The sequence below is a fragment of the Stegodyphus dumicola genome, chromosome 11, assembly GCF_044657685.1.
Source record: "Stegodyphus dumicola isolate Sdum_Otavi_A_Nest chromosome 11, ASM4465768v1".
Lineage (NCBI taxonomy): Eukaryota > Metazoa > Arthropoda > Arachnida > Araneae > Eresidae > Stegodyphus > Stegodyphus dumicola.
Genome location: NC_140778.1, coordinates 90,996,681 through 91,024,171, shown reverse-complemented (window position 1 = coordinate 91,024,171; position 27,491 = coordinate 90,996,681). Strand labels below are relative to the sequence as shown.

The window sequence follows — 27,491 nt, the reverse complement described above, 5'->3', positions numbered from 1 at the left end:
TCAGCTTTGGTGGCACGGTCCACCGTGGATAAGCCAATCACCTGAATACTGGCCTACTGGAAGGGAGAACTTAAAATCTACAGATGTAGACTTAGAGCTAAAAACGGAATTTGAAAGAACAGTGCAAAATAAATTTTTGGTAAAAAATTCTAAATTTATTTTAGATTTAAGGAAATATAGTTGTTTGTTAAAAGTACTAAGAATACCTGCACTAGTTAAACGGTTTGTTAATAAACTTCGAAAACGACAAACGGTTGCAGGTCCCCTCACAGCAGAAGAACTTTAAAATGCAGAAGTAGACTGGATAAAACATGAGTAAAACATTGATTTTGACCTAGAATTACAGAAAATTAAAAATGGTAAGTTCACTTTCGAATTTAGCCCCATTTCTCTACAGTTGTCGTGTACTGCGCATAGATGGAAGAATAGAAGGAGCATTTGTGAAGAATGAGGCTCACTCTGTGCTTCTTCTTAAGCAGTCTAAGTTTACAGAGTTAATTATTATTCGAGAACATAATAAAACTTTTCATGGGGGTGACATTTACGCTCGCGAAAATTAGGTCTAGAGTTTAGATTCTATGAGGTACACAAATTGTAAAATAAGTTTTAAGTAACTGCTTAATTTGTCGAAAATATAAGTTGAAACCAGCTAAACAAATTACTAGTCAACTAAAACCAAAAATTAGAATTACTGAAAACCCTCCTTTTACTGTAACTGGCATAGGTTTTTTTCTGGCCCAGTTTTAATAAAATCAGGAAAGAATACGCCTCAAAAGGCTTAAATAACATTTACATTTAACATTTTTTTGGTCTTCTGACGTAGGTCGTAATTTGACACAGAATAAAATCAATATGGGGAGTTAACTACCGATCCAGATACACCCAAGACGTTTATCGATTGCTAAGCAGGCAAAGATAAGAGGACTTAAAGAACATGCAAGAAACCGATGTCATCGAGGCTTCAGCAAGTCCATGGGCATCTCAAATCTTCCACGTCATAAAAAAAGACGGTTCAACCAAATTTTTCGTTGACTATCGCTGGCTGAATGAGGTTACGAAGAAACACAGCTACCCTGTTCCTAGCAAGTGGTTTCAGATGCTGGGGGTTTAAAAAGTGGATATTGGCAGGTAGAGATACATCCTGATAATCGAGAAATAACGACTTTACTACCTTACTTTACTATTCGAAAGCCTCCTGAAGACTATGCTGAGAGGTCTTTCCTACGAAGCTGGTCTGACATACATGGATGACATCATCATCGTCAGAAAGAATTTCGAAAACCATCTAGAAAATCTTAGAAAAGTGCTTCAGAAAGGGAAGGGAGCCAATATAAAGTTAAGTCCCTCCAAACGTAAATTACTCTGACAGCAAGTGACTTACCTGGGGCATGTAATCTCTACGGAAGGTATGTGTACCGATCCAGATAAAGGGTCAGCAGTTGAAAACTGGTGACGCCCCGAGAATGCGCATCAGCTGAGAAGTTTCCTAGGTCTTTGCACCTACTAAAGGAGATTTGTGAAGGATCTTTCCTTCTATCGCAGGAGCTCTTCGTAAGCTGACAAACAACAACCAATATTTTTTGTGGACAAAGGAATGTGAGGATACATTTAACAATCTGAAGGAAACTTTGATATCTGCTACAATCCTGAAGTATCCTCAGCTCGACAAACCAGTTATTCTTGACACGGATGCGAACAATGAAAGTTCCTGTCCTGCTTTGTCCCAAAAAATAAATGGCCAAAATGCGTCCTTTCCTACTGGAGAGCAATTTTTATCGGAGAGGAATTCTTGTGCCATCAGGAAAGCGTTGCTAGCCATAGTTAAAGCCATGGAACATTTTCATCATTATCTCTACGGCAGAAAATTCCTGCTACGCACGGATCATGCATTGTTCACCAGGCTTTTAAATTTCACGAACCCTAAACGTTAATAGCCAGGTGGGTTCAGAGACTCCAGGAATGACATCACTATCCGTCATCGGAATTGATCATCACATGGAAACGCCGACGCCTTATCTAGAAGACCTTGCCTAAGAAGCTCCCGATATGGTTCTAGGGTCAAAGCGAAATACGAGCTGCGTAATACGGTCTCGCGAAATCTTGATCAGCCTAACACCGACTGATCGAGGCTTATGGAGTAGCAAAGAAGTCAGAATAGCTCAGATAGAGGAAAGCGACATTTAATTTATAATTGACTTAATGGAGTCTTCAAACAGAAAACCTACCTGGCAGGACATTTCGATCTATAGTCCTACGACAAAACAATGCTGGGCTCTCTGGGTTCATTCCATATTCGAAACGGCGTTTTGTACTTTAAATTCGAATCGGATGATAGAAAGGCTTCCAAAAGTCGAAATAAAATACCTACGTATTGCAGTGGACAACCATTTGAATTTTATTATTCATTTTGTACTTTTCACCGTAAAACTGAAAACATTTTGAATAACTAAAGGTAAAGTTTTTTCTGGCGATGTGTTGTCCACCAAAATTGTCACCTGAGAGCAATTTAGGACAGGTGACAGGTGAGAGCGGATCCGGGTGTCTTACTAGGACTATTCAGGTATCGTCCGGAATCCGCAGCTGTACAACACGATAATTCTTTGGCGTCCCAGAAGCGCGGCGTCAGGAGCTGAATAGAAACTTTTGTTAGTCCTGTATATTGAAATTTGAGCATTTTAAACTGATATTAAAACATTTTACAATAATTGTAATTTACAATACAATAATTGTATACTGATGCACACACTGCAGCTGTTACATAAATATGACACATTAATAATTAAACATTTCCGTGGTGCATTTTATGTGTACCTAGGTTTAAACACTGGAAGTAAATTTTACAATAATATTTGTTTCTCTCATGCGTACGTTGTTGCAGGTACATAAACATTCCACATTAATAATTAAACATTTTACTCTTGGTTACAGGTCAGTTCTACAATGCTACATGCATATATACATAAATAAATAAACACATATAAGTTACCCTGGTGCATTTTACATATATAGTAGGTGTGGATAGGTTAGTTACTTTAGAATGTTCAAGTACTGGGCTCCATCATACACACACTAAATAGCACACTCACATGCCGCACAAGAGCACTAGTACCATACAACGAGACACTCAGAAATAAAGCAGTAAGTACTGAAGATTGGGCAGGAATCTGTACTGCAATAGGTGGCATGACGAAGGTCCTGTCCCAAAGCCTGCAGTTTTTCCATTATGAGTTTTAGTTTTCTGAGCAGAGCAGGATGCTTAATGAAGAAGAACATGAATGGTGCATCATCAACTAGTAGCCGCATGTGCCACGTCTCTGTGAGTGGGCATGCTGTTATGTAATGCCCACTCACAGAGACGGATGTATAATGGTCTGGAGTTCCAGCCTCACCGCACACACAGAGGTTAGATGAGACAAATCCCCTTTTACAGAAATACTCTGGAAAAGGGCTGTGGCCCGTTACAAATCTTGTTACAAAAGGTGCCGAGATAAGTCGATCAGTGGAAAGTTTATGATAAAATAAATGAGCTCTTCTACCTTGAGGACGTGCATCCCATTTCTCTTGCCATTTTTTTAATGCCTTGTCCATATCTGTCTCTTGAGATGAGATCTAGATAGCAGAATGGGCACAGGCTGAGCATTGGCGTTTCTTGCTGCTTCTTTGGCATGTCCAGAGGCTTCTTCATTCCCCTGGTATCCAGCATGTGCCTTTATCCAGGAGATATGAATAGTCCTTTGACGCTCGCTCTCTCTAAGCAAAGCCTGGATATCAGCTATCTAAGTAGAGGAAAGGTGGGGATTATGGATTGCATAAATAGCAGAAAGGCTGTCTACGAAGATGTGGAATGTGTGCTCATCAAATTGTTCCGTCACTGCGATGGCTGCCTAATTGCGGCCACTTCAGCTTGAAATATCGTATTTCCTGATTCTAAGTGTCCTTTCCATGTTTGTAAAACTTCATTGTTACATTTTATTACAGCACTGCATCCAACGCCTCCATCGAGTTTGGAACCGTCTGTATATATGCAAATTGCATTTTCCGAAATAGTTTGGCAATCGAGCATCATTGGGTGGGCATGAATATCTGCTCCATGTTGCGCTATACGGCATAGCTCCACGGGGGTCCAGCGGAAATAATTACATTAAGAACTAAATTAGATTAAATCCAGAGGGCTTGGCTTTTAAACGCTTACTAGATATTTTAGAATTATCTCCACCGAAGTTGCCAGATTATTGGCCGACGTGCTATCGTCTCTCAGAATCCCCACTTTCCACTATGACAAATTTTTATTAATGACCTGAAGAACAGGTTTTAAAACAAACAAATGCAAGGTAGTGACCCGTTGAGCCTTTGAAAATTTTGATATGCTTACAATTCACCTAGCTAAAAGACTTCAACAATTACCAAAAAAATATTTTACGAAAGCTCGATAATTATACATATGGGTCCTCCTGTGGAAAGAGTGACTTGCTAATAGATAATTATGTCACTGAAATTGATCACGAAAATAAAAACTGAACACGTAAAATTAAGTTTTCCAAGCAAAAGCGGCAGGTCTTTTATACGCAGTGAAATGGATCAAAAGAGGACTTAATTCTCTTATTTTGCTAAGTAAGCCCAAATTTCCCAAACCTGCAATGAGAAAGAAGTATTTTCGCGATTCTAGTAACAAAATGCCGCTGGTACTTAATACATGGATTTATGTTTTTAAGTATATTGCCTCAATTTCTCAGGCATATTTTAAGATGCACGCATATATATTCTACTTTCTTAAGATGTCACAAAAGTAATCTAGACCTTGTCGATCAAAAGGGAATAATAGTCATAATATAAATATTTACAATTATAACTCCAGCTTTTTAAGTGTAAATATTTACATTACACTTATACAGCTGGAGCAGACTATAGGCTTTACAGTTTCTACTCTGCAGGTCTCTCCCAGGCAGACCAGTCCAACGAACTAATTTTGGAAATCAAGGGAAATTATTACGAGCTCTCCAAGAAATATACTATTATCTTCAGTTGAGTGAAAGCAAGGGAGTACTTCTTGTGAAATTTGAGAGCCGAAGAGTTGATAAGAAAGCAATAAGCGATCTACTTTATATTTGCAGTATAACCTGTAGTTGTGTTCATATATGATTGCTCCTACTCACCTTATTTCTAAATAATCGTAATTATCATCCATTGGAGACTCTGCCAATTGGAAATGAGTGAAATTCAGAATAATCTGTCTGTATGGCTTTGCTCGAATTATCCATACGCACTCAGAATCACTTGGGTACTTATTTGGAAACCCAGGGGAACGGATTACTCCAGATTCTTGATAGTAAGTTCCACCACATTCTATAAAAAAAGAGAAAAATTTTAACTTTAAACTTGGTACTTTTTATTAGTTAACTAAAATTTTAAATACAAAATTGAATTGGAATTCTACTTAAATCTCAATGAGATATAATCAAGTAATAGCTAAAAAAAATTACATTGTTAATTTTCTACATACATCCTGGGCAACAATTATCCATTGATGGATATGTTATAAAATAAAAACTCTATTACATTTGTGAGAAATTAATAATAAATCTCATTTATACCTGCGATACTTTATATAATCTTGACAATCTTTACAGACTTTTAACGATCAATACAATGATTTCTTATCTCGAATAAAACAAAGAACTGTGATTTACGAGATTTTAAACTATTCATGAAACCTTTTATATCCATAATATTTTTCTTCTTGAACAAGAAACTCGTTCCTATCTTCTCCAAATTGAAAATTAACCTATACAATGGATTTTAACTTAATTATTAGTTTTATTTAATTTAAAATCTGAATTTTTCACACTTTTCCATACTAATCAGGACGATAATTTTCCTGTATTTCAGGGCATGTCGGCAGAAATTTTAAGCCATGACGTAAGCCAATTTAGGCCTTTGATACTTCGTCGGTTTAATGGCTTAAAGCAGGAGATATTTTTTCCTGCTCTTACCAGTACCTTTGAGATTCCCGTTTAGAGCCTGACTTTAATGAAATCCGCAACTAAGTATATCCTCTAGATGAACGTGAATTTTTCGGAGAAGAAGTTCGGAGCACTTTGTCTCTATTGTAAGCCGACCGGACGCTTGGGACCTGGTCAGGTGGGTTTCTTCGACCAATCCTGAAATGTGGGGATTATTTGCAAACTATAAACAACGACCATTCAAACGGCACAGAAAATTACATTCCTTACAATTTAAGCCATGACCATGCAATTCCGTACAATTTAGCCAAGGCCATTTTAAGTCATGACTGCAGAATATCAGTCGAATTTTATTTCTTCATTCTTCACGAAAATTTTTGAAATTATGAAAGATAAACCCATACTTGAAAGCTGATTCTTAAAAACCGATATAAAATCCTTAAAGGAATCAATCATCTAAATGCATTTTTCGATCCTACTTGAATTTCATGGCCCATGCTATCGAAATGTCGTCAAGGTTAAACTACTCGCATAGAGTTTGCGACTGCAATGTCTCCGCGATTGCTTTTATTATGACATCAAAAGGCCTGTCTTTGCAAGAGGATTTCCACCACGAGAATTCCCAGAGATGAGACTTTAGGTGATGTCGAGCCGTACGCCTTTGCTATTTGTTGTTGTTGCTTATGTTCACTTGTCTGACGTAGTCACTCCAAGTCCACGAAATTTCTCGTGCCAAGGAGAGCTAGATTACGCCTACCGTTGGCAACAGCCTTGAGCATCTTTCACGGGGTAGTGCAATTTAGCTCAGTTCCACCCCTAGTTTTGAAGAAGAGCCCCCGGGGAGACGTGTTCGGGGGTCTCTCGTCCCCTTCCCTTCCACTAAGCCACACGAGAGGACTCGACGCATATTTAGAGAGCCGCCATGCCGTACCAACACTAACCATTTACAAACATCCATGCCTTCTCCATGATTCGAGACCGGGCCATTCGGCACGGCAGTGACTGACGCTAATCACTACACAGGTTGGGCGGCTTGCTTTTTGTTTCGCCATTTAACACAGCGCAGTGGCTAATCGCACCGACAGTGCGAATAGCTAAGAAGCTATTTACACCACCTACGTTCGCGCATGCGCACAATCAGCCGCAGGTACCACCATTTTTTATGCTGATTTCCGTAAGGCAGGTGGTAGCGAGAACGGAGGTTGTTAATAGTTCACCAGCGAGAGAATAATTTGCAAGTAATAATTATCAGTAACAAAGACGAAGTCAGTCTATATACATGATAATGTTCAGGAAATGATTAGATGAAACAGGGATTTAATTATGGTTCTAATTGCAAGCGAGGACGTGTAATTAGTTAATAAATCTTTAATCTATTGACAAAAAGGCTACAGAAATTACTTAAATTCAGAGAAATTAACAGAGAAATTTTTATGCAAACTTAGACTCTAGTCTTATAGCATAGGACTGTCAGAATTTATTATTCAATAAGAAAACTTACTCAAAATTATAATATTATTAGCTATTCATCACTTTTCTAGTATCCACTCATGTTTATAGGTTCAAATGCCATATTTCAAATTCAAAGTTATTTATGAAATAAAACCTTATAAAATGTGATAAATTATTTGTGTGTGCAAATTTTTAAAACTAAATCTTTTACATTAAATTATTTCTCTCTTTTAAATTACATCCCATTATTTATTTCAATTTAATTTATTGATGTGTTTGTACTAATATTTCAAAGTTTTTTGAAATACATTTTGTGTCCTGAAAATGCCAAGTATTTCCATAAAAAAAATAAACAGGCATATAAAATTGTTAATAACCAATATTATATGATTAATTATTCATTTAATAGTTGATTTAATAGCTTTTAACTTATTTCATGTCTAAATTTTCTACACAGTAGTCCTCTGTCTAATTTTTATTATATTTTCTCAGACGAAAATTTTCAAAGAAGAATGAATTAAAGTCTTGGTTGTGCAAAACACATCTTTGAAGTTAAATGTATTCTAAGACGTACAAAAAATGTGAACAAGATTTGCCCCCCCCAAAAAAAATCAGTCATTTAAATTATTCCAACCGTTCAGGAAAGCGATAAACATTGTGAACATAAAAATCTGCCCTTTTTACTTCCTTGTACAAAGTAAAAAGGAAGTATTGTAATCGCGAAAAGTTTCCGACAGCATATTTCAACGAAAATATCCATTTTGACCACTATCGAATGCAATTTAACGATGTTTTTGCGTGATATCTGTACGTAAGAACAGAATAAAAGACTCGTTTCCTCCAAAAAATTTATAAAACTGTTTTAAACTTAATTCTGAAGAGAATTTTTCGTGGCGTCTGTACGAACGTATGTACGTACGTACGTACGTATCTCGCATAACTCAAAAACGAGTAGCCTCAGAACGTTGAAAGTTTGTATATAGGACTGCTATAACATGTAGATATGCACCTCGTATTTTGGTTGCAATCGGCCGCACCAAACGTATATAAATATATTTATATACTATATATCCACTCTGTTACCCGGCTCAGTGATCTCAGTTTCTTTACTCTTATATGTTTGTAAATTGTACATTTTTTGCTTTAAAAATGATTGAATTATATTGTTTTTATCTTCCGGTTAAGGTTTGTATGCCTTTAGTAAATCTGTATGCATTATTTTTAGAATTATCAACAATTTTAAAGTTGTTTAAGTCCCGCTAAGCCTTTATTTTCATGGCTGCCATTGATTGTTTACATTTGTGTGTATGTGTGTGTGTGTATTTAATTATGGCAAAGCACACTAGGGCTATCTGCCTAAGGGAAGGGATGCCTTCGTGGAGGACCTTCTAAGGGAAACTGGCTCGTTACACATGGGGAAAACCACGAAAACACCCATGCAGCCAGCCCGTTCGCGGGATTCGAACCTCGGACCGAACTACCAGTGTTCAGCGACTTTACCGCTCGGCCGCTGGTGGGCTGTTTACATTTGAAACAGCAAACTAGTGGATTTGTTGCCAATCTAGAGAAACTTAGCTTCGCAACAACAAAGATAATGCCTTCATTTATTATTGCCAATTAAATCATGCTTAATCCTTTCTGGAATTTTTTCGAGGAAATAAGTGTTTAAAATTTACTTCGTAATTTTTAATATAGATATTTTGAGTATATATTTATATATTTTTGGCTTCTCGCGGAGTGAGAACTGAATTAATTAAATGAGAAATACTCAATCGTCTGTGAGAAACTGTTCCTTTTTTGTTTTGTTTGCTTAATTTCTTTTATACATCATTCTAGCTTTATTATAGTATTTGAATAGAACATCTGGCAACGATTAGATAATACTATTCTTTTAATGATATAAATTTTGTGCATTATGAGTTATAATATGAACGAAATATAATACTGTTAAGTGAATCTAGCGCCAGAGTGTCGCTATGGTAAGCAAATACTAGTGAATTTTAAAATATGCATTTATTCTATTGTGGTTTATGCGCTGTCGGCGAAGTAGATTTAATTCAATCCAATAAGTTTAAATGAAATGCAAGAAAAAATGCGCATAATTTAATATTCCGTACAAGGAAGTCATGTGGTGTACACATCAGATTTTTATATATACTTTAATAAAATTAAATATGTTCCTTCTTTTTATATATATAAGGAAAGGAACCCATTTTCCTTTCTAAACTTTTGAAAATCGCCAACGCTTAAAAAATGGTAAACTACGCCGTGGTACTTTAACCCGCCCTTAGAAAGATTCACTACAACACTTAGCAGTTCGCGTACGTAGAATCCGTTCTTTTCTATTGGGTTCAAATGATGGATGCGACAACTCATGCGCATGCGTGATTAATGTTTGTGCGAATAGCTCCAGCGGCTAATCGCACCGCTGGTGCGAATAGCATCGGCCTTTAAGCCCCACAATCTTTCCACATTCTGGGTGCAAGCACCCACTGCTGGATCAACGAAATAAAATTTGTGATTTACAGTTAAATGGCTGTAACCAGCTTTTTCAAGCTCGTCTGTTACACAGGCTCGCCAACAATCTGAATACGTTGCCGATCCTTCCAATCGTTGATATCAATGTGTTTGCTTCCCAATTTGGAACCTGAAGAAGAAAGCAATCGTCACTTTCATAGCGTAATCTACCAAGTACCCACTGATGTAGAAGTACCCAGCCAGCGTTGCATTTTCACTGCACAAACAATTTCTCAACAGTTCAACTAATTTTTCAGGCTTATTTATTCGTCCTTTACGCTGTCGAAGTAAATCTAGCGAACAAATCCCTCTCATAAAATTGTTCAATCAACGTATTTTGACCTAAGTTGAGCTCTTTATAGCACCACTTAAGAGACGTTAGTTCTTTTGCTCAACAGTACATGAAACGATGTAAGTTCGAAGAAAATGGTGACAGCAGAAGTGAGTGAAACGGCAGACTGGTAAACTGTAAGTTCAGTGAGAGCGTAAAAAAACCTTAACAAATGCTTTTGCGCGATTGCTAAAATTTGAATTCTTATACATTTTTTTCATTCTTTATTTGTCCATGAATTCTTGGATATGTTTTGCTTTAACTCAGTTAAAAAGATCTGAAAGTCATCTCAGTAAATCAGTTTTCCAGTGAAAATAATACTGCTGTTTAGTCATTCTGACAATGACTGAACATTCTGATAATGACTGAACATTTTGACAATGACTGAAAATGACAGCGTACGGGAAATGCAATAATTCTGTCTCTCTGGACGTACAGTAAGACAACAATTTAATGAGCTATGATAGAAATATTTATTTAAGTTAAGTATCACTTAATCGACATTAAAACTGACGTCGAAAAAATAACTTCGCTTTCTAATTGAGGAATTTATAGTGGAAAAAGCTAAATCAGAAAATCGGTAATAGAAGCAATTTCAGCTAAATCATTTAATAACGTCAGTAGCAGTATCATTTATCAGTATGCATACCATAAAAATATTACTTTGCGTTTGCTTTCATAGTAATAGATATTTGGTAACTTAATTATGCAGTTTTCACATGGGAGAACAGCATGTACAAACTCCTCATCCATTTTCATGTTGAAAATTGATATAAAATTTCTATAATCACTAATTTTCGCAAAAATTTGTTGCTTTCAAGAAAGCATAAAAATCATCTATACGAATTTGTAGTATTATCACTTTAAAATCAAATCCATTACATTTTAGCAAAAGGATTTTCATTCTTATCTCATATTATTCTTATATTATTATACTCTTCTTATATATTTCTTATCATATTATATTATTCTTATATTTTTATACTATTTCTTATATTATTCTTATATTATTACATTATATTAACCTTACATTATTATATTATTCTTATATTATTGTATTATATTAATCTTATATTATTATGTTAATCTTATATTAATAGCGAATGCATTCGTTATTAATGCATTAACTATAGAACCGTTAATGTTATGAAAATATCCTCCATATACATTTAGCATTTCAGTCAGTTGATCAGTACACAATACCAAAATGAAAAGGAATGTGAATTTATGTCCATTGAATCAAATAAGGCATTTACATATTTACCTTTAGAGGTGTTCAAAAATACATAATTAGCAGTGAACCCATCTCTTGCTATACTCGCATCCGTTACGAATTTCACTATAAGAGTATTACTCACTGAAGTGAGAATTGGTGGTATTCCGTTGCCACAAAACCTAAAAATAAAGTAATAAACCCAAAAATGATTAATAATGCAGATATATGCTTATTTTGTAAATCTTCTATCATACTAGAACTTATAATACAGAGAAAAGTATTGCAATTCAGAAATAAAATAACATGTTCTATACCAAAACGTATTTCTATCTTTAAATTCTACATGTAAGCAGTATTCATACATCAATACTTAATTCAAAACTCCATTTACATAAATATTCATGAATACCCTATTTACAGGTTAATTAGCAAATAAATCCACATGTTGGGTATCTGTAAATCAAATAACGTGGCTTTATATGCCATTCCTGTCTATTCTTATCATCTATCTGTTCTTCCTCACCTTAAAGGGGGCGAGGTATGATGTCACATCTTTACAGTATATCTAAAATACACTGCTCCGAGCAACTGGACTTCTAAACGTGAGTCAACGAAGTGCTGGTGCCACTTTCGAGCAATTTCAATAATTGCACAGAATGCTGTTCTCTTTGTTGCACAACACTGAAAGTATACAGTTAGATTTACATTTTCTTCTACAAGGCCTCAATAACTTTTAAACATACAGTGGTGGCAGCAGTGGTTTGTGGAATACCCTGAGGTCAGCAGATTGTAGATTAAGCCATTTTGTTTTAAACGCGCACAATAAGGAACTGCATTATTTTGCAGATTCAAAAAATCACCAGGCATTCATAAAGAGCTGAAAATTGTGCATTTGTGTCAATTATTAGTTACCTCCTTAGGTCTCATGGAACCTACAAAGCTCAGCACACAAACAGGGTTAGGCTGTTCCCAACGCTAATGTCGCTTGCTTTTAGATGTGGCCAATGCCAAGAGACAAAGAGAGTTGGGAAGAAATTCCTTTTGAGTAGAGTAGGAGTTAGTGATGTTACACACGAACAAACCTTGTAGTATATTAACCTTCGGTACTCCAAAAAGAACATTACGTTTCAAGAGCGTTTGACCGCGTCTGGCATCCAGGACTCTTGTACAATCTCATAAAACTGGATATCCCTAGGCAATTGATTCTGCTGATCAATTCCTTCCTTGACAAATGCACCTGTACTGACAAACGCAATTCTATATCCAGTACAAAAAATATTCTGAAGGTTATTCTCCAAAAATCTATATTAGGACCAATATTTTATATACTCTCTGTCAACAGCTTTCCAAGTTTTACTGATGACATTAATGCACTCCTCCCCAGCTACGCAGAGGACACAGCAATAATCTCCAAATCTGGAGGACCTGATCTCGCTATAGCCAAGCTCCAGAATAAGATCCCTGCCGTTGAACTTTGCTGCAGCCAAAGGAAGATTAGCATCTAGCCCAAAAAATCCAAAATCCTACTTATCAGGAGATACTGCAAGAGAGACAGGAAATTAAAAGCACTGTTAAACCTTTCGGTACCCCGGTTTCAAGACTAATAAAGCGCAATATCTCGGAGTCACGCTCAACCAGAATTTTACATGGTCAGATCACGTGAACAAGATGTACGGTAAAGCGTTTGATGCGACTATCAGACTTTTCCTAAAAAGTGAAAAACTTGCTTTGAACTTAAAGAGGAGACTTTACGTATGGTCATCCGAGTGGTTATGACGTACGCCTCACCTGCCTGAGCTAATGCCACTGTTAAAGATCTAAAAAAACTCCAAGTTTTTCAAAATAAGGTTTTGCAGATTATAACAGGAGCCCCTTTGGTTTATACGTAATAGAAGCCTCCTTGCAGACCTCAGCCTGGAGTTCATTAAAGAGTTTATAAACAGTTTCAACGAAAATTTCTTTAACAGAGCACTTTATAACCCAGCTAACATTGCGAACTGCCCACTTCCTTTATTTTACCGGTGTAACCTAGCCAACCAATCAGTGCGCTTGACACCAAATGCAAACGGTCAGTTTGGAGAAAATTTTCATTGCTGTTTCATTTGTTCTGAGTTATTCTGTCTAAGTTCCTACTCATGGACCTTAATTTTGGTAATATTTTAAAGGGTCATAGCGCATATTAACTGCACATTCATGTGTTCAACCCAGATGCAAAGCGCATCTGCATTTTTCTCCCCTGAAATGTGTCTCGTCTGGAGAAATTATCTTCGGATTTCAACTCGAGTCAGGCCCAATTTGGGTCTCAAACATAGACAGAGCAGGACTTTTCTCCTGCTGAGTGCCAGTATAGTCAGCGAAGTATCGAGTATCAAAGAGCATTAAAAAATCACCTACAGATTTTCGAAGCACCTTACTGACAAGAAGGAAATATATAAATGTGTTCAGCCTCTTCCACCTTCTTCAATCTGCCCGAAATAGCTGAAGATATGATTCTTTCGATAAAATAATACTCTAGTTTGAAATTTTAGCGGAAAATAAACGCGGTCATAAGAACAAACATGCATGCGTCATTGGGAGCAATTTAGTCACGAAATAAGATAGATGGCCATGAATCATGTAATAAGGATTTTTTCCGTTCCTATTTTCTCCTGTTTGTATCCACAACGTTCAAACAGCACAGGAGGCAGAAAATTACTATTAAGTAATCTAAACTGATCATTATTTGCAATTAATTATTAGATTAGAAAGTGTTTAACTTCATCTATGTAATTTTTTATTGCAAAAATACTAGCTTTTTCCAAGTTTGCTGTATATGCAAAATTTTATAATAAAATGTGCTACATAATACTAATTACTACAAAATAATTATTTAACAGCAAATAAATGTTAAATTAATATATTTTATAAGATAATTTTCGTTATTATATTATCATTTCAATGCATTCTAATAATATTATTTTAATCAGTCATAATAATTATAAGATAATAAATATTAGAATTATAATATACCGTATTTGCCAGTGTACAAGACGCAGCCCCTTTTTATACACATTTTTGACGGATAAAATTTTATTACTGTATAAAACCTTATAATTATTCAATAGTTTTTTCTTCATATTTGTCTGGCATCTTTTGGGATATTTTTGCTTTAGTCCGCCTACATAAGTAATTTCTCTTCATGAATCTTGAACACAATGATGTTGATCCATTAAAATCGACAATCTCTCTATGAGTCGCTATCGTTTTCGCTTGACGACTAATGATTTTTGTAAAGATTGGAAGTCCCGTTTTTCTGTGGTCTAAAATCCAAGTATTTAGCTCTGTCTCAAGTTCAGGCCATTGTGCAGTTCCCCTTGGTAGGATATGTTTTACTTTAAGTTGCTTTTTTTAGATACCTTTTCGGATTCCGCCAACTTTTTATCATTTTCTCAGTTGGGGGGGGAAGGCGGATTTGCCTCTCTGCAGCCCTATTTCCATGTTTTTTACATATGCAATCACACGTAGCTTGTATGCTATGTTAAAACAATGCCGAAGTTGTTTTTGAGTTATAACTTGCCAACAAAATTAAGAAAACTGAACAGTAGAAATTTCACACACTTAAAAGTCTTTCACAAAAATTAGAAAGTTTAAACGAACCCAGCTGTGATCGTCGATGACAGCGAATGCGCATTCACTGTACTCTACGTGACTGTAATATTCCCACACTCCGCAAGGAAACAAGAAAAAAATCGCTTAACTCCGAAATAAACTGAGTATCGACGTATAAGACACACCCCGTTTTTCAAACCTATTTTCAGAGGAAAAAAGTACGTTTTATACACTGGCAAATACGGTAATTAATTATTATTCTGTATATTTTTAACTTTGCTCAAAAATTTGTGAGCTATTTACAGTCTGAAAAAATTCATAACGATTAATTTTTTTAGTTATACGATAATAAGCGATTATTATGTTTATTTAAGCAATTAAAATAATTATACTAATGTAAATAATTTTTACATAACTATTTTACTCTTTTTTTGATTTTTGCTCTAAAATTTTATTTGTGCGAAAATCTATATGCTTTGTTTTTACCAAATGTTACAGCGTTTAATATTTTAACTTCAGATTAAAACAAAGTATTCCCTAGCACTAATATAAAAGATCCCAATATTAGCAGGCTACTAATGATGAATGTCATACGAATCTCCAAATTTTCAAAATTATTATTATTGAAGAAAACAACTTTTCAGCGTGTAGGCTTTATCAAAAGTGTTTTGGGCTTGCCAGCTGCCGAGCGGTAAAATCACTGAACGCTGGTAGTTTTGACCTGTGCTCATTTTCAGGCGAACGGGTGGGCTATATGGGCGTTTTCATGGTTTATTACATGTGACCGTATTACTAGTAAATTACTACGAGCCAGTTTTCCTCGGAAAGTCCTCCACGAAGGCGTCCCTCCCCTTAGTTAGATACCCCTAGGATGCCTTGGCATAGTAAACTTAATAAAAACATTTTGCCGGGTTTTAAGTCTATCTTAGTGTATATGCTACAGCACGTGACTGAGTGGATCAGAGTGGATCAATTCCTTCGCCGCTTAATGTCGCTAAAGACTAAGAATTCAAAGATTCTTGCATAGCGTAGAGTACTACGTATACACCATTGCTGAAACTGCTGCGAATCCTACTTTGTCTGGAACACTTATGACTACTTATGACTATTACACTTTTGACTATTACGCCATCATTCTTTCAACATAATGATACAATTCTACTAGTTTTCATTGTCATCATTTTAACAACACAATATATTTCTTCAAAAATAATAGTTTTCTTGACGGTATGGTACTTAATATTTAAGATTTTCTATAATAAATTTTCATGCTATAGGCAAATTATACATTATACTGTTAATAATTAAATTATACAAGCTTATTCCAAGCCAAGCAGATAAAAGCATGCTTTACGCTCACCTTTGTGTCAGAGTGTAGAAAAAAAATTGGATTTGATTTTCTATTAAAAGACTGTTATTTAACAATGTTTTTATGCCTCTCTTTTCAAAACCAGTTTGCAAAAAATATATTTGTTAATACATCTATATGAAGAATTTTTTCAGCGTTTTCGCGGCAACGAGCTATGTAAGTATTTTTTAACATAAAAAATGTTTAGCATTATGTTACATCATTTTACATTTTATGGTCAACATGTTTAACATTTTTGTATTTGTGCTGCGATGCGCTAGCATATCGTCTGTGAGAGTATCTGCGCAGTCGCAAAGTGTTACCATGGTTACCAGTTTTTACTTTATCATTGTTATTGTTAAAATAAAAAATGTCTGTTCTAAAGCTTTTGAAGTTTTGTTTTAATTGCTTATTCGGACAACATTTTTTAATACTTCTTTCAGTCTTCTATAAATTTTTCGTAATGTCTGACAAGTTTTGAATAAAACATTTATTTTTAGCCTAAAAGAGGCCTTAGTCCCGAATGAGATACTAGTCACGAAACGGTACTTTTCATTTAATCACTATAATCGGTGTATCACTTTTGAAATTACTGCTACCAAATATTATTGCACTGTATTATATTTGAAGTAACCATATAATGAAAAATCTAAATGAATGAATGTACTTTTATCGCACTGTGAAAAGCAACGTTATGTAAAGGCATCAAATTTCGAATAACGTAGTCCTCCATCCGAACATGGACGCCTGGAAGACCGAATTTCGAATTTATTTTATTATCTATTTCATGTTCTGTAAACCTTTAATGAATTTTCGATTAACAGACTCAACGATTTCAAAGCGAGCAGTGGTAAATCTGTATGAAATAAATCACTCTTATCTATAAGCGCAAAACTGTCTGTCGGAAATTCTAAGATACATTGTTTTTAAGTAATTTGTGGTTTTGGTGTTGAATCGAATTTTAAGTATCGTAAACGCGCAGAACGTGATTTTTAACAAATCGAGTAAATCGTTAATAATAAAATGCCAAATAAAAATTTTGTGAAGCCTTTTTAGTAAGAAAAATGAGCATTGATACCGTAAACTGAGAAACAACTGGAAAAAAATAGAAAAGCGTGTGAAAGCTTTTAATCAACTATGGGTTAGTGTAGATGAGTGTAGCGACACACTGGTAGACTGCAAACTCAGGGAGGGCGTAAAAAACCTTAACAAACCCTTTTGCGCGACTCTTAAAATCTGAAACTATGCTTTGTATTTATTATCTATTCTTACATTTTGAATTAGTATTTTAGGAAAAAAATCAATTAATTACTGGTACTAACTAGTTTTATTAGCAATTTTTCAAAATTACTGATATCTGAAAAATTCTGTTAATTTACAATACATAATTTATGTACTTACGCGCACACAATTCCTACATGAAAGGTCTTTTCGAAATCATCTCATGTTGCTTGGTTAAGCAGGTTTTTATTTTTTCCATTACTTTCCGTTCTATTTACTTTCCCCAAACAAATTTTACCGTTTCCATTTTTTAAATTATTACAATTAGTACAATCGCAATTAAATATTTTACATAGATTTTATGATGACAGATTTTATTAATTTTTTACACTATGTCATCATTTAAATCAGAATACCTTATTAATTTAAGCATTCAATTTCAACAGAGGATATTTAAATTATAATGCATCTCGAAAAATAATTTTCATAAATATTTAATTACTAAAAATCCGATAACTGACGGAAAGAAAAAGCATTCATCTATAAACGCTTATAGAGTTGTGTCTTCTTTGGAAACATATTTTAGGACGTGACTTTTAAGATTAAATCGAATTATTTCTACGGCAAAAACGTACGAAGGCGTAACATCTTGTAATCTCGGTAAAAGCGTACGAAGGGTGTAGAAAACCCTTGTATTGAACTCAAATAAATTTAACGGAAGACACTACTTGTGCTTTCAGAACAGCCAGCATTTATGGCTTAAATCAAAAGCAACGAATTTTAAATTATGACTAAGTTACTTAAGTTAGTCAAAAGGCTACATAGACTAAAACGCGCAAGTTGGCTCTGCATTAATACCGATGTGGCAAACCTAATGGCAGCAAATATATTGCTCTTAAAAGAATCAACCAGGAAATGTGACCGTTAATAGGCAGACCACGTTCCGATTCTCCCGTCTAAAATCTTGCTTTAAATACTAATCCTTTCTACTTCATTTGAATGCATGTGAACTAGAAGTTAGCATTCTTGCAGAAAAGGACTGTAAAGCATATTAACATAAAATAACTGTTTTTTAAAATTTAAAACAGTCCATATACACTAATTAGTCATAAAATGCACTTATCTTAATTATCAAATTATTCAAATGTCTCAATATTTATTTGCGTCTATGAACAGCCGTCCTTGAAGTTCCGACAGTGTAATAATTATAGAAACCAGAGAACTAAAGATAAGCGATTTATACTGTTAGTTATTAGAACACATCTCACCTTCCTAAAGACATCCCATTGCTTTCTTCAATATCAACGTAATCGAACTGACATTCATTGTCTTCCTGGAGATCGAAAGAAGTGAAGGTCAAACGAATGACATGTTTTTCCGGAGCCTTTATAAGCCATCTGCATGTAAGAGAATGTGGGTAACTAAACGGATGTTTGGGTGAAGATATCTGTCCTTCATTACCAATTAACAAGGCACCACAACCTGCAAAAATGAACATTTTAGAGGAAATATTCTGAAAACCAAACCAAAGTTTTAGGTAATGAATTTGAATAAAAGTAAACAAATATAACTACTTGCTATTTTGAGTAATACTGCATGCATCTCTACGTTCATGGGTCAATACTAAGTTTTAAACTAGTCATATAAATTACATTTATTTCAACATATTATATGGTAAACTGATAATATATATTATAATTAAATTTAAAAATGTTTTGATAAATTTAATTCAAATCTATATTGAGTGATTAACCGATTTAAAATTAAATAATAAAAGAGTTGTAAAAATAAAGTCAAAACATAAAAGCGTTTCGGATAATGATTCGAGTGAATAAACATCATAATAGTGTTTTGAGTAATGATTTAAAAGAGTTCTAAAAATAAATAAAATCACAGCATAAAAGATACATCACAAAAGTGTTTCGATTAAATAACACATCATAAAAGTGTTTCGAGTAATGATTTCAAGGAATTAAAAAATGAATAAAATCACAACATAAAGACACATCATAAACGTGTTTCGAGTAATGATTTAATAGAATTGTAAAAATAAGTAAAATCACAACATAAAGACACATCATAAAAGTGTTTCGAGAAATGATTTAATAGAATTGTAAAAATAAGTAAAATCACAAAGTAAAGACACATCATAAAAGTGTTTCGAGAAATTATTTAATAGAATTGTAAAAATAAGTAAAATCACAACGTAAAGACACATCATAAAAGTGTTTCGAGAAATGATTTAATAGAATTGTAAAAATAAGTAAAATCACAACGTAAAGACACATCATAAAAGTGTTTCGAGTAATGATTTAATAGAATTGTTAAAATAAGTAAAATCGCAACATAAAGAAACATCATAAAATTGTTTCGAGTAATGATTTAATAGAATTGTAAAAATAAGTAAAATCACAACATAAAGACACATCATAAAAGTGTTTCGAGTAATGATTTGTTACCTATGGTTGTATTAAAGCCACTTTAATCATATGGTAAATTAGCAATGCCTGCTGCTAAATCGCTAGGCCCGCTTGCGAATCTCCTAAAAGGGATGAAAATACTTAAAATATATGATGCCGGAAGTTTTCCCTAGAGGTTACTGAGGAAGGAAGGGAAGATAAATAAAACCATCGGATTTCATTCTTTCAGGTGTTCTTGATCAACACTGGGTGGTCTGTGCGGAACATAAAGTCATTCTATCACCATCGACACTGAAGGACTCATGCCAAAGCTACGAACTTTCGACTATACACATAACTTGGATGACGTCTTTTAGGAATCCTCAGAAAATTAGCTGGGCTCAAGTCATCCAATAATTGTGAAAAAAATCCAACAAATAATTAGATTGCTTGTATAAGAGTCAACCACACTGCACAACAACATTGTATGGTTTACGTGATTACGGCAAAGCACTCGAGGTCTATCTGCCTAAGGGAAGAGATACTTTTATGGAGAAATTTCTAAGGTAACCTGACTCGTATACAAGGAGAAAACTACGAAAACCAAGCATGCAGCCAATCCGTTAGCCGAGATTCGAATCCCGGAGAGAATTACCAGTGTTCAGCGACTTTACCTCTCGTCCGCTGCTGGGTTGCACAACGACAACTTCAGCAGCATCAGAGTTATTAGAGCAGTAAAGAATGTTTAAACTCCGGTATATATATATATAAATACTAAGACTGAAAGACGCTTTTTGCATAAAATGATCGGAGTTGATATCTTGCTGTTGTTCTTGTTACTGCGCCAACGCTGCAAAGTGCGATAGTCCCCAAAATAAGAAAGAATGGCACTTGATAAATTTCTCAAATAAGTTTAGATTTGATGGTTCGAATCCTCTTTCAGATCGCCCACTAGCGGCCAAGCGGTAAAATTGCTGAACACTGGTAGTTCGGCCTGTGGTTCTAATCTCGATGAACGGGCTGCCTGTATTGGGCGTTTTTGTGGTCTTCCTCATGCGTAGAGGGCATACGAGCCAGTTTCCCTTAAAAAGACCTCCGCGAAAGCATCCCTCCTCTTAGACATATAGTCCTCGAATGCAAACAAATAAACCAAATCAAAATAAACCTCTTTCAGATCTAGTGTGACAAATACAACTGATTTCTCCCATATAAAGCCTTTCAAGAATAATGAAGGCATTGGGCGTAATTATAGGAATTACAAGATAGAAGAAGACAGAAGACCATCAATAGAGCAACCGCACCATCATTTAGACTTTCGGTTTGCCTGGTCTATTGATGGGTACAATCAACCATCTGCAGCTCAGCGACATTTATTAAAATAATTTAGTGTACATATTACGTTACAATTGGTTAATGTACAAAACATAAGTAATTAGAAATGTTGAATACATAATATAATTTTCAACTTAAATAACTTTTAAAATAAAATATAAATAAAATATAAAGTCCATGTAGAAGTCAACATATAAATATATGTAAAAGACCATATGTAGAAGTCCATATCTTGTAGAATGGTCATATGTATGTGAAATTCCATAATGTCAATAATGTAGTAAAATTAATAAAGTTATAAAATCAAAAGTATAAAGTCTATGTAGTAAAATTAACAAAGTCATAAAATCAAAAGTATAAAGTCTATGTAGTAGTCCATATAATTATTTGTAGAAGTCCATGTCATGAAGGGAGTGAAAGAATGTCTATATGTAGAAAGGTCATATGTAGAAGTCCATATCTTGTAGAAGTTTATATATGTAGAAGTCCATACTTTAACAATATTGTTAATTAGACCAGAATCTCCTTGTTCAATATTTTTATGGAGATTTTAAATTTTCGCAGTGGATGGATAAATAGTTTATGATATCTTAAAGTTTATTGCTTTGTAGTGTTTATCTGAATCAGAGTTGTGCTGACGTTGTGGTAAATGGCTTGCGATGGAGGTCATTTGTGATTTCGCAGTTAAAGAGGCATCAAGAGTGCCAGTGTGTCCGCAATTCATAGGTTTGAGTGATGGAGACCGAATCTGTTAAGATATTCTAGAAAAGGAACATGAAATGTGAGGTGCGAAAGATGGTGATTGCTCTATTGAAGGATAATAATTTTCTTGAGGGTACAAGGTAGGAATAGAAAAATTCTTCTACCTGTATTTTCCAATGTCCATTGCTGTTTCCAAAGGTCAAGTAAATCTTCTTCTAGTTTATTGCTTAAATAAGATAAAGGATTTGGATAATTACAAGATAGGAAAACCAGGCATTGGTCATAATTATAGGAATTACGAGATAGGATTCCTCATAGGAATTAAAAGATTATGAATTAACCAGGATGCCCAGCGGAGAAAGTGGTTAGTGACTCTGACTGTGGTATCGAATGGCCCGGATTCGAATCCCGTATAAGGCATTTATTTAAATTGTCTGTCCTTTCATAGGCTTCTTAGTGCTCGGTCGGAGAGCCACTTCGCCAGTCGAGTTGTCCTTTCATAGGAGGCAACGGCAGCACACCTATTAGGTGTCTCTTTAATTCAGTGACCACGGCTTCCGGCTTAACGCCTATAGCGCCTATAAACGTTACGCCAACGCCTATAAAGGTTAGTGCCCAGCATAATAACCCTGATGATTGCTCAGAGTAATTCTTCTGCTGATGATCGTAGGGGGAAAATGAATAAATCGGCGGCGTATGATTAACACTTTAGGCTGAGAATTTGCTGACAAATACGCATCGTTTTCACAGTTTTATGGTTAATATAGTAAGATATATTATGAGTTCCTCGTCGTTCACTTCTATGTACTGATATTTTTCCTCCTGCTTTTATAACTTTACTTGGTTGATGATAACAAATAAATACAGGGTGTAATGCCAAAATGGTGCCTAACTGCCTTTCACTACCACCAAAAATATGCAAATAACGACTATACATACTTATACTAGCTTTGGTGATAATATCGAGTCTTAGTCATTGGATGGTTCATACTTAAAGACTAACAGTATAAATGATGTCATATGTAAGCTACTCACAGTGATTGAATCTTTGTCCTTCCGCTTCCTTCCGCTACTGAAAATCTATAATTGTATCAATTATAATCTGCACTACAAATAATTTAGCGCAGAAGTGTATTTCTTTACATAATGTGGTTTTAAGCAATCTGATGAGCGAGAATATGTAAAAGGAAGAGAATTTTTACAATTTCATATAAACTACTGAGTTTTTATCCATAAAAACACATGAAGAAATTTACTGTTTCATTTACATATCTGAGGCAATGAAAATGGTATTAAATTATTCACATAAATAAATGCACGATAAAGTCAAATTTGACTCCAAAAGATTTGTTTCCTCTTTACTAATTTCTGCAATAAGCTAGGAAAATGAAGACTGCATACACATCAAGCTATTCAGAAAACGACTCTTACTCTACAGGCATAACGTAAGATTTTGTATAATCTGTTCAAAAGAAGGTTATCGTAGATTTAGAAATTCAATCCGTTATTTTCAAATACTGTTTTGCTTTACATCATTAAAACTAAAGGCAGCTAGACAATGTAAAGCGTAAATTTCAGTCAATTAAATTTAACAAGTAGTGAAAATTAGCTTCCTTACGCAGAGGCTAGTCGGAAGCTTTTTGCAGTTACAAAGGTATTTTATCTAAGTGTTTTTAGTTTATTTGAAAACTCTTACTCTTCATTATCTTTCTACACCGTAATTTCCAAGAAAATAAAGACTTTGTGGTATTAATGCCAAAGTCCAAAGAGGTCTGTAGCTCGACGTTTGGACAATTCGTTTTTAAAAACCCAAAAGCCCAAATATCCGTGGATATTTGCGCTTTTGAAAAAAAAAGCGCACTCTGAAAAAAAAAAAAAAAAAAAAAAAAAAAAAAAAAAGACAGTTCTATATCTCCCGTTCTACTGAGCCGACTAACAAAATTCAAATGAAAGCGCGAGTTAGGATATATATATTATATTTACACATAGCATTATTCTAACATACAGTGGATGGACAAAAATATGGAAACACCTTGTGAAACGCATGTTTGAAAAGAAAGATTGATTTTAATGAAATATGTAGGTGGCGCTGGCGTTTTTGACTACTGACGCCATCTATACAACTTCGTAAATGTGCTAAACAGTTCAGTTGTTGTCGGAGTACTGTTATGTGAGGTTGTCATTGCATTATGTCAGAGTTAACAGACTTCGAATGTGGGCAAATTGTTGGAGCACGTATGGTAGGTGCTTCCGTAAGCAAGGTAGCCGAGGTGTTTAGTGTTTCAAGAGGTACTGTATCGAAGATTTATTCCGCATATTTGAAAAGCGGAAAAACATCATCTGCTAAATCACAGCGCGGACGAAAGTGTGTTCTCAGTGATCGTGACAGACGATCATTAAGGACATTTGTGACGAAAAATAAGAAGACCACAGCTGCAAAAGTTACTGCTGAAATGAATGTTGTGTTACCGAACCCTGTGAGTACCAAAACAATTAGAAGGGAGCTTCATAAACAGGGAATTGCTGGCCGTGCTGCAATTGAGAAGCCACTCATCAGTGATGCTAATGCCCGTAACAGGAAAAAGGGGTGTTTAAGTCATAAATCCTGGACTATAGAGCAGTGGAAGCGAGTAATATGGTCTGACGAGTCTTCTTTCACATTGTTTCCTACTTCTGGCCGAGTTTACGTCTGGAGAACGCCATCTCAAGACTATAATACAGACTGCTTGTTGCCAAGAGTGAAACATGGCGGGGGTTCTGTTATGGTTTGGGCAGCCATATCATGGTTCTCTGCTAGCCCCATGATAACTGTGTCAGGGCACATGACTGCCAAGACTTATATGAACATTTTGGCCGATCAAGTTCATCCCATGGTACAAACTTTGTTCCCCGATGGTGATGGTGTCTTCCAAGACGACAAAGCCCCTGTTCACACAGCTCACATTGTCCAGGACTGGTTTTCTGAGCGCGAGGATGAGTTGTTCCATATTCCCTGGCCACCACAGTCACCAGAACTGAATATTATCGAACCTTTGTGGTCTACATTGGAACGGAAAGTGCGTTCTCGTTATCCACCGCCAACATCGTTATCTGAACTTGCCACCGTTTTGCAGGAAGAATGGTATAATATTCCCTTGGCAAACATACAGGAACTGTATTTATTCATTCCGAGAAGACTGCAAGCTGTTTTGGATGCCAACAGGTTTCCTACACCATATTAAGCAAAGAAACATGTTTTTTTAAAGGTGTTTCCATATTTTTGTCCAACCCCTGTAGGTATTTTGACACAAAATCGGACATTTTCTAAAATAACATATCAATTTTTTTCGGTACTTTTCCGTTTTGCCGGCGCAAACGATAAAGTCGCCAACAATGGTACAATTGATGCCAAACGCAATATCTTCGCTGGTAACCTTTTACGCCTCATTTTCGAAACAAGTCGCCGCCATTTCTTATCAGATTGATTGTTTCTTTCAATACTGGCATACAATTGCATAGAATTTTTACAAGATACTTAAATTTTATGCCCTAAGACCGTTCGCGGTAAATAAGTCAACTAGAGCCCAGACCGCCCATCCGAAGGCGAAAATAAAGAAAAGGCAAAATCAAGGGTTAAATTCATCAATTCTAATGACAATGCATTAGCGAAGTAAATGCACTAGCGGTTTTACATAATTTCTGAGTAAGCTATTCGTACGAATTGAAATAATTCTTGCATTTAAACTTGAAATTAATGTAGATAATTAATGAGACAATTAGATTTTTGTAGCGTAGTTTACGTAATATGAGATCACTTGGGCTCACGTGATATGAATCGGTGAATCAGAATGTTGAACCATGAAAGCATAGTAAATTCTTAAATTAATGTCTTTATACAAATTTATTGTCTTTTTATTGGCTTTTTACGAAATTTTAAACCATATTAAAATGTTTATGCATTCAAAATAAAAAATTCTTAGAACTAACGTTTGTTAAATTTTTTTATGTGTATAATGTATGTTGCTACCAACAAAGTCTGCTTGGCGAGATTTGCGCCGGCGAAACGGAAAAGTACTTTTTTTTTTTTTTTTCCATATTTCGATTCTACGACTCAAATTACGTCTGGATATAATTGTAAAAGTTGGTGCGAAAATTTCGGAGAAATTCAAAAATTTGTCTTGGCACTATTTTTTTCAGTTTGCGCCAAGAATAATTCACTTGGCGAGCGTCTTAATATATGGCAACCAATTTTCCTTTCCCTTCCATTATGCCGGAGCGGACAAAAAGGCACCTCGTTCCTACCTTTTTACATTGTGCATGATCGGAAAAAAAAGTCACGTTGTTTCTACTTCCAAATAATTTTAGCAAAGTGTCTAAACCACATTTGATGTTTCATTGTTTTCAACAAATATGTCAAATTTCAAAACGCGAAAATATATACATTCACGTATATCTTTGGAAATTCTGAATACAAATCTGTAAATTTTGCGGGTATGCTTAGAAATACGTCTACTTTAAAATGATGATAAAACTTTTACAGATTATAATTCAATTTTTTTTGAAAAATTTATAAAAATTATTTAAAATTACACATTTTAAAAATAAATTATAAAAAAAATCGGTCAGTTTTATTTAGAATGAACCTGAATTTCGAAATGTGAAAGGAAGAATCAAATAATTTTAATAAAAAAAAAAGAGTCTAAATTCAATTAACAATGTGGGAGCTAAAATTTTGAGAGCTTATTTTTTAAAAACTACTCGTGTGATTTTTACAAAACTTGCTAGTTTTGCGTAACTTGAGTCGTAGAATGGAAGTGGAAAACAAATTGATATGTTATTTTAGAAAAAATCTGATTTTTGTGTCAAAATACCTATATTAGAACAACACTTTACATAAATCTAATACATATCCTACGTCGCGCTTTCGGGACATGAAAAATGCAAGTTGAATTTCGTCCAGTAGAAGGGAAATATAGAACTGTCCCCCCTTCCTTTTTTTTTCCCTTTTGCGCAGTGTACATTGAGAGATTTAGCAGAAAAAGAAGTGAAGGGTATGGCCTTGATACACGTTTCTCTTTTCATTTTTTCCACGAAATTAATAGCGAATCTTGTCGTGCAGCTGCTTCTTTTGTCCTGATGCAGCTGCTTTTTTGATGCTTAAGTACGAATCATTTTCTTCCGAATGAGCATAAACATAACCATTCATTCATTTTTTTTTAAGAGCACCATTTCAAGAAAGCCAAACTGTCAAGTTAAAAACGATAATTTATACTTTCAAAAATACAGTTGCATATTCAAAATGGGCCTCCAAGCAGGCAATTTTAATAGCAGAGAAAAATGGTCTAAAAATGTGAGAATAGCCTCTGCAGTTTAAACTTCTAATAAGAATTTCTATTTTTTGAACAAATAAATATTAAGAGATCAGTAATATTTACTGCTTACCCAT

General features: G+C 34.7%; 1 protein-coding gene across 1 annotated transcript; it reads right to left on the bottom strand.

Moving 5' to 3' along the window:
• LOC146994201 (CUB domain-containing protein 2-like) lies at nucleotides 1-27,491 on the bottom strand. The gene is made up of 5 exons (XM_085826319.1): nucleotides 27,488-27,491; nucleotides 18,902-19,115; nucleotides 11,525-11,655; nucleotides 5,154-5,343; nucleotides 1-97 (listed from the first exon to the last, which is right to left on the bottom strand). Exons 1-5 carry the CDS (start codon nucleotides 27,489-27,491, stop codon nucleotides 1-3), a joined length of 636 nt encoding a protein of 211 aa, XP_085682445.1.